Source organism: Pteropus vampyrus, unplaced genomic scaffold, assembly GCF_000151845.1.
Source record: "Pteropus vampyrus isolate Shadow unplaced genomic scaffold, Pvam_2.0 Scaffold256, whole genome shotgun sequence".
Classification (NCBI taxonomy): Eukaryota; Metazoa; Chordata; class Mammalia; order Chiroptera; family Pteropodidae; genus Pteropus; species Pteropus vampyrus.
This window is the reverse complement of record NW_011889037.1, coordinates 715,296-722,965: the sequence shown is the minus strand read 5'-3', so window position 1 is coordinate 722,965 and position 7,670 is coordinate 715,296. Positions and strand designations below refer to the sequence as shown.

Genomic DNA, 7,670 nt, shown 5'->3' with positions numbered 1-7,670 from the left:
GCACTCCCGGGTGACACCTGTTACTGTCTGTGGGAGAAGGGCAGGCGAGGCCCCATCACCCAGGCCGGGCCCATCTGTCTCTTACAGTCCCAGGAAAGGCTGAGCCACCCACTCACCATCCTCCCCTCAGATCCACCCCACTCTGCCAGATCCAGCCTCTTTCCCCAAAAGCCCTGGGGCTGAAGGGAGCTCAAGGGAGCGCAGGTCATCAGGCCTGCTCATGGCCATGGCCTCAGCAGGAAATGTTCTGCCTATATCCCACTGGCCAACAGTCCACCCCTTCTCACCCCCGAGGCCTGCCTGCTTCCTGCCCACACACCTGCCTCTCCATATCTCTGGCTTCCGCCGCCCCAGGGACAGTTGGCCAGCAGCTCTTGGAGGCTGAGCGGTCAACAGGGAGACAGTGGGTCCTGGGGCTGGCCAGGCTCGGGGAGGCAGTGCCTGGTGTAGGGCACAGGGGGCACAGAGCTGCCAGGACCAGGCCTGTGAAATGCACTTTATTGGCTCCCGGGGGTGGGAGAGCAAGATCAGTAGACACGCTCAGAACTCGGGCACTGGCGCTGGGGAGCCAGCTGCTAGGCCTGGCCAGGCCTGGGATCCCTGAGGGTGAACAGGAGTGGTGGCCCTGCTGGACAGCTTCCGGGAGCCACCCTGGCGGAGGCGTGGAATGTGGGCCCACGCCGTGGGCAGTGCCCTGGACTCCTGGCAGGGACTGAGGGTGGTTGCCACTGGGCTCTGTCAGCTGACTGGCCTAAGGGAGGCGGGCGCCGGCCCTGCCATGCTTCACTTCCGGGCCCGCTCATAGTTGTCGGTGAACCAGGCACAGGTCTCCTTCACGGCTGCAGAGGGCAGGCGAGGGCCAGAGCTGCACCGACCTCCATGGGAGGTAGGGAGGGTGCCGCCCCCAGTGATGTAAGGCAGTCACCCCTGTGTCCTGCGGCCCAGATGAAGGTCTGAAGACCCAAATGGCAAGGCATCCACCCCCAGGTGGCAGTAGAAAGCTGAGGCCCAGGGGGGGGGGCAGGGGCCTCACCCTGCTTGAAGGGCGTGAACTGGAAGTCCGGTAGGTAGGCCCGCAGCTTGCTGTTACTGGCTGTCTTCTTAAACTGCCCGTCTGACTTGCTCGTATCAAACTGGGGGCCTGGTCAAGGTCAGAGCAGAAGGGCAGCCCCCACCCCCTCCTCCACCTTCCTCTGCCTTTCCCTGGGGAGCTCTGGGACAGAGCGGCATACCAAGCCCCAGCGGCCAGGGTGAGCACCACCATGTGCCAGACCAGACCACAGCCTCTGGCAGGGAGGGGAGGCCCCCAGTGCCCACTAGATATGCCAAAGGATACGGTGATGCCCCCGTGGAAGTCCATGGCCTCCACCACAGCCTCGGCTGCCTCCTGAATGGAAACCTCGTCCTCCTCGCCCACTGTGGGGAGAAAGAGGTCCTGGACAGGGTCAGGCTCCCTCTGCCTGGCCCCTGCTACCCCCTCCCCCAAGAACGTCCCACAGATGCGGTGGGGTGGGGCTGCAGGATGCCCACCTGACAAGATGATGGGCTCCACCTCACTGTACTCCCGCAGGACCCAGATAAAGAGCCGGGCCAGGTCCTGGCATCAGACAGGCAGGGTTAAAGGCCACCAGTGACGGCCAAACGAGAGCACAGGGCACCTCTCCTGCGCATACCTGTCCAGGGGGGGCATAGGGCAGGCCCCACTAGGGCCAGGGGCTCCTCCCTTTGGGCAGTCCTCGGCCAGCTCTGCCCCAATGGCCGAGTCCTTTCTCCCACTGAGTTCAGAGCTGCACCCAAAACTTCCATGGGGCCAGGCGCCTACAGGGGCTCAGACCCTCCCCACAACCAGCATGGCAGGCCCAGGGAGACACTGTGGGGACAACCGTGCACCCTCCTGCACGAACCAGGGAGTAGATGAACTGCCTCCGAGGCCTCCCTGTGCCCCACACCGTCAGGGCTGAGCCGCTGCCTGTGGATTCGGGGAGGGCGGGTGTCAGAGCTGGCTGTGCCAGCCACCACACTCCTCCCAGCTGAGACCCAGGAACCCCAAGAGGACCGTGACCTGGTCGGTGCTGGGCGGCAGGCACTCACTCTTGGCCAAGTGCACCTTGTGGATGAGGCCCGGCAGCACGTGGCCGTCCTCAATATTGAAGTTGTCGTGGGGCCCGAAGACATTGGTGGGAATGACCGCGGTGAAGGTGCAGCCGTGCTGCTGGAAGTAGGCCCTGCAGAGGCACCGCGTGTCCTCTGGCCCTCGCCCTGGGACCACCCACCCACCCCTTCCTGGCTTCTTAGCCGGAGGCTGGCAAGCGAGGGAGATGAGGGCGGGGAGGCCCACCGGGTACCCGCAAGGCCCCACCCACCCGGGGGCACGCGGCCCTCTTCCCCCACTCCTGGCTGGCCCCAGGTGGACAGGTGGAGGACCTGTTCTGCACGTCAATCATCCGCTTGGCGTAGGCATAGCCAAAGTTGCTGCTGTGCGGGGGCCCGTTGTGGATCTGGCGGAGCAGAGAAAACCTATGCTTCCAGGCCCCGCCCCAGCCCAGGCCCCGCCCCCAGCCGGCCTCCCCTCTCACCATGGTCTCATCGATAGGGTAGCTGGTCTTGTCAGGGAAAATGCAGGTAGACAGGCAGGAGACCACCTTGCAGGCTCCCACTTCGAAGGCGGAATGCAGGACGTTGTCGTTGATGTGCATGTTTTTCCTCTTGATGGGGGTGGGGGGGTCAGTGACGGGTTCAGGCCTTCCAGGCAAGACCCCAGCCCTTACCTGCTCCCTCAGCGGAAGCGAGACATACCCTGGCCCTCCGACCTGGGCAGTACCTGAGCCTCCTTGTCCTAACTGCTTCCCCAGGGCAGGATGGAGTCTTTGCTTGCCCCCCTGTCCTATTACACCCATAGCTGGCAGAACCCTTCTGGGGCTGTAGGAGGGTCTGGCCCTGCCTTCCCAGGGTCCCGGAGGGGGGCTGCACCCCTCAGCTCAAGGCTGGGCCCCATCCACACGGGCTGCTGAGGGAGGAATAGAGCTCGCGTGATCTGGCCCTGAGGTAGAAGGGGCCCCTCCAGCCACCAGCCCCACAGGTGCCTAGGAGCAGTGAAGCCTTGGGCCAGCCCCACACTCCTGGGGCCCCACCTCTCCTTCTGGAAATTGGATATGAGACGGCCAGGGCATTTGGACTGGTCTGGGGAGAAGGGAGAGGTGGCAGTTAGGCAGCCTGCTGGGAAGGCTGTGGCTGAGACAAGGTGGGCCCAGGGTGACAGGGGCCCCCAGGGCAGAATCCGGTCTGAGCCTCTGCCACCCCAGTGCCTGATGCAGGGCCAAACCATGCCAAGGCCAGCTGCCTGGAGACGGTGCAGCAGTGCAGCCTGCGGAACCCCAATCTCCTCCTGCCCCCCACCACGGGGCACACAGCGCAGACCCAGCACCCAGTTCACACCTCTGTACCCTGGAGCGCGTGCTGGGACTCGCTTAGTGCAGTGGGATTAGAGAGATCCTGGGAGCAGGCCGGAGTGGAGACAGGGAGCAGCCCCAAGCCACACAGAACACTGACTCCTCTCAGCTCCCCGAACCCACCAGTCGGGTCATATTAGGTCAAATGTCCCAGGTCCGCCTGTATGCCCCTCTTCCTACAGATCAAGTGTGGGTCATTGGGGGCCCCCATCAGGCTGTGCCTAGCCCTGACCCCCAGGGACTTCCTGGGGCCAGAACATGAACGTGGGAAGCTGGCCAGGAAGTTCCCAGAGCCCAGCTCCTGGCTGCAGCACTCGTTTGGGTCCCTCACTTACCCAGAAGTCCAAATTGTATTTGATATTCCGGAACAGGCCTCCCACCATCGCGGCAAGATGGATGATGTGTGTGGGCCGAACCTTTTCAAACAGGGCTCGGGTCTGTGCAGCGTCCCTGGAAGGAGCCGGGCCATCAGGGGTCCCCTGAAGGCCTGAGGGAACTAGCACCCTGGGACTGAGGTACTGGGGGCAGAAACTGGACAGGGCTGATGGCGGATAGACTGCCAAAGGGAAAGTGGCCAGTTCAGGCACCGGCCGCTGTGAGGGCGCTGGCTTCCAGGAAGAGATGGGAGGGTGTTTGCCTAGGAGCAGAACTGCACCCACCCAGGCCACACCAGCCATCTGGTGCGGAGGGTGCAGACATGAGGCCACCAAGCTCAAGGACAGGCCTGGTTCGGAGCTCTGTCTGAAGTGGCCTATGGGGGCGCTCTAGGAATGGGCCCACTCACGTGAGGTCGGCGTCCTTGGAGGAGACAAACACCCATTCCTCTCCGGGCAGCCTGGCCCCATCTGCTACCACCTTCTGGATGGCTCTGCCCACCAGCCCAGAGCCCCCTGTCACCAGGATCCGCACGGACCCCCGGGGCTCACCCATGTCAGCTGCACCTGTAGGGCCAAAGGGCGAGGCTGAGGCCATCGTGCTCCCAACATCATCAACTCCCCTGAGATGCCCCTGCTTGGGGTCACTGCCCTTGGCCCTGGGCCCCACAACTGTTCAAGGGCTGGCACAGGGCTCTCTGGGGCAACTGGCACAGGATGATGCGCTTCGGGAGGAGAGACGCCCACTGGGGACCAGAGAGACCCAGCTGGACCGAATCATCCTCTCCTCCCAGCCCCATTCCTCAGGGAGCCTTCTGCCTAGAACCAAGCGGGGGCCTCCGGGCTACCACCAGCCAGGAGAGCCTGTGCAGGTCCCACCCTGTAGGCCCAACACAGACCCCCACTGGGCTGAGACAGGGAGCACTGGCTCCCCTTGGGCTGACACGATGGGAGGCAGATAACTTTGGGGCTGGGGGCTCCCGGCTAAAGCCTGTGTGTTACAGACGAGGAACCGGCGGCCGCCTGGTCGCTGAAAGCCTTTGCCGGCCCAGTTCCTCCTGGGTAGGTCGTGCTTCTGGCTCAGAACTGGAGGGACCTCAGGTGCACCACCACCCTCGAGAACCCTATCCTAGGGGGTGGAAATTTGCTTGGTCCCCTACAGGACGCCTCTGACCCCGCTGCAGGATCCCGCGTCCAGCCCCGACCAGAGGGGCCCTGTCCAGACATCTGCTGCTCGCGACCGCACAGGCCTGTGGGGAAGACCCCACAGCGGCCAAGCCCCCTACCACGCCCCCATCACTCCTCAGGCCCAGGGCTACCTCCATGCCCGCGGGTCCGCTCCCACACCCACCGGCTCCTCCCACGACCCCGAGGTCCCAGCACCCCTCAGCGCTCTGTCACAGTTCCCAGGGCCTGGCCCCGGCTCGCCAGGCCGCGCCCTCGGGAGTTCCCTAGGTAGCCAGAGCCGTCTCACCAGCGCCCTACCCCACCCGCCCCCTACTCCACCTGCCAGGCAGCTCAGGACCTGCAGCCGGCGATGGCTAAATCCCCCAGCCGCGCGCAGAGGTCGAGCGGAAGGGGCGGGGCTAGGCGGAGAGGCGGGGCCCTCCCACGGCATTCTGGGACGTGGATCGTCGCGAGGCGCCCGGGCGGTGCTGGGAAGTGGAGTCCGGGGCTGCGCGGCATCATGGGGGCCGCTCCTGGGGCGGTACCCGCAACCGCCTTAACCCAGCCGAGGTGCTCCCAGCACCCTGCTGGAGAGCGTGGGGAAGTGCGAGAGCAGGGGCCGCGCAGCCAGAAGCTCCGCAGCCTGAGTTAGGAGGCGCGGTAGTTACCGCCCGGCGGGCGCTCTGCTGGCTGGGCTCAACCTGGGCCTCGATGGACTCGTGCTCTGCCGCCCGCAGGCCGGGTGGTGGCCGGCTACGGGTTTCCAGGAGGGAGAAGGCCAAGCAGAGCTGCAGCCCCCTTACACTGTCGCCTCCCCGCGGTACCCTGGCCAAAGGCAGCCCCTGGCCGGACTCCAGGTAGCGCCTATACTGCTCCCCAGACCGACCGAGCACCTGCAAAGGACGCGGTTGCAGAGAGAGTGGAGAATTGGGGGCCGGCTTAGTAATCAGCACACCAGGGAGGGAGGGCTTTCCTCAACAGGGGAATACCAGCTCAGGTGCCGAGGCTCAGAGGCATGGAATAACTGCACAGCCACAGGGCCAGTGGGTGGCAGAGCTGACAGGAACTGGTCTGTAGATGCCAGGAGTGGGGAAGCGCTCTTCTGGGTCAGTCTCTGTGGTCTCTCCAGGCCTCTACTCAGTCATCTTCATCCTCGAGGCCTTGACTATTCATGTAGCTGGTGAATTGTTGTGCCCAGATGTCCTGCCGTCACATCTCAAACTCCTTCCCTTGCACCCTTCTTTGAATGGCCGTGCCATCTCCCTACGACCAGGCCTGCCTGGCCCTCCCTGGGTCACCTTGCTTCTTGGGGAAGAAAGGCAAGGCCTCACTGCTCAGAGCGCTGTCCCCCGCCTACCTGGGAGGCTGGTGACAGGCCTGCCCACAACCTTCCTGGATCCCAAGTGACAATTCATGGCTTCTATCTAAATCAAGTATTTAAAAGCAACGAACTAAGTTAACAAACTGATAAATAAAATGTGCTCTTCCTCCTACTGTCAAAATAATATAAATGGAGCCGCTTTAAAATGGAGCCAGAGCTGCCATGCCAGAGGAACTGCCTTGTATGTCTCGTCCCTCAAATCTTTGGAATGTTGAAATGGACCCGGGCCTAAAGCAACTTTGTGTCCCCCATGAACTATTTGCAAAGATAACAAGAAAGTAGATATTGTGACTACTGGACTGAGGACAACCTACGGGCCTGAAAATTAAACATTGTTTAGAATTAACATCCCTATTTCACGTTATCTGCACTGATAGAGATGCCTCCCTTCTTCTGATGTAACTGTCCGCCCCCCCTTCTAGTAAACACCCCTCACCTTTGTCTCTTAATCAGAACATTTGGCTTTCTGCCTGAATCAGTGCTTCTTGAATAGCGATTCTTATTGATCTCAAATAAATGCTTGTTGCCACTCACTTTGAAAGGCCTTTTTTGTTTTTAGGTTAACAAGACCTTGACAACAACTTATTATGATAAGTATATTCCATAATTATAAAAATTTTAAAGCTCCATAAAACTATGGTTTTTATGACTGGAAGTTAGCAAAATATCAGAGATGACTACATTTAATTATCGCATGTCTAGATGTTCTGGTGACGTGCTGGCAGGATTGGTTAATAAAGTTAACCATACTTCCCGAATCGTTATATATCCATCCCATACAATTTAGTTGTCCTCATTTTAGCAAAATTACTATGTGGTTATAATAAAAATTTAATTTGGATCCTACACAACCTTTGGCCCATTGTGACCAGAACAGTCTAAGGAAAAAAAAAAAAATAGGCTCAGGACATCACCTGATTTCACATTGCCTTCAGGGCAAGACCGGAGAAGAGGGTGGCATTGCGGTAGCCTTAGTCACAAGTTGACCAGGTGGCACAGGGAGGGGGTGCACCCAGATTGCCAGCGCCACTGTTACTGTGTGGCACCGGATCCTAGGAAGCACCAAAACCCAAAACTGAGGCACTTTTACAAAAAGAAAAAGGGAGGGGATGGATGTGGAAGAAGCTAAAACCAGAGATGTCCATTCCAGCCCACCCCCTGTCCACCTGATACCCACGTAAAGCACATGCCCATAAAACCTTTCCAAACTTCCTCTGAGCCCTTCCCAACATAACGCAATGATTACACACCTGTTCCTCCCCTAAGGAAGGTATTCCGATGTGTTTTCCTTCATTGCCT

The 7,670-nt window shown here is 60.6% G+C and overlaps 1 protein-coding gene across 4 annotated transcripts; it reads right to left on the bottom strand.

Annotated features, from left to right (window-relative positions):
• Window positions 1-481: 481 nt before the first annotated feature.
• On the bottom strand, window positions 482-5,441 carry TSTA3 (tissue specific transplantation antigen P35B). Of its 4 annotated transcripts, none has more exons than XM_011374911.2 (11): window positions 5,330-5,441; window positions 4,234-4,390; window positions 3,785-3,899; window positions 2,577-2,705; window positions 2,425-2,498; window positions 2,092-2,225; window positions 1,905-1,969; window positions 1,531-1,597; window positions 1,337-1,416; window positions 1,034-1,133; window positions 482-839 (listed from the first exon to the last, which is right to left on the bottom strand). In XM_011374911.2, the coding sequence occupies exons 1-11, from the start codon at window positions 5,439-5,441 to the stop codon at window positions 784-786; spliced, it is 1,089 nt and encodes a 362-aa protein (XP_011373213.2). In that variant the 3' UTR covers window positions 482-783. The 4 variants fall into 4 exon arrangements, 3 of the variants coding, with proteins under 3 accessions (XP_011373213.2, XP_011373214.1, XP_023376105.1); XM_011374912.2 differs by having other exon boundaries at window positions 5,349-5,426; XM_023520337.1 differs by lacking the exon at window positions 5,330-5,441 and adding an exon at window positions 5,175-5,278.
• Window positions 5,442-7,670: the final 2,229 nt, after the last annotated feature.

Bases quoted from the DNA above. Each gene is read 5' to 3' on its own strand.
- TSTA3 (XM_011374911.2), bottom strand. From the start codon at position 5,441: ATGCCGTGGGAGGGCCCCGCCTCTCCGCCTAGCCCCGCCCCTTCCGCT. The intron at 3,900-4,233 runs GTGAGTGGGCCC...GGCTCCTTCCAG, and splicing joins TCCAAGGACGCCGACCTCAC to GGACGCTGCACAGACCCGAG. The intron at 1,134-1,336 runs GTATCCTTTGGC...CCAGGCCCCCAG, and splicing joins ACTTCCACGGGGGCATCACC to TTTGATACGAGCAAGTCAGA.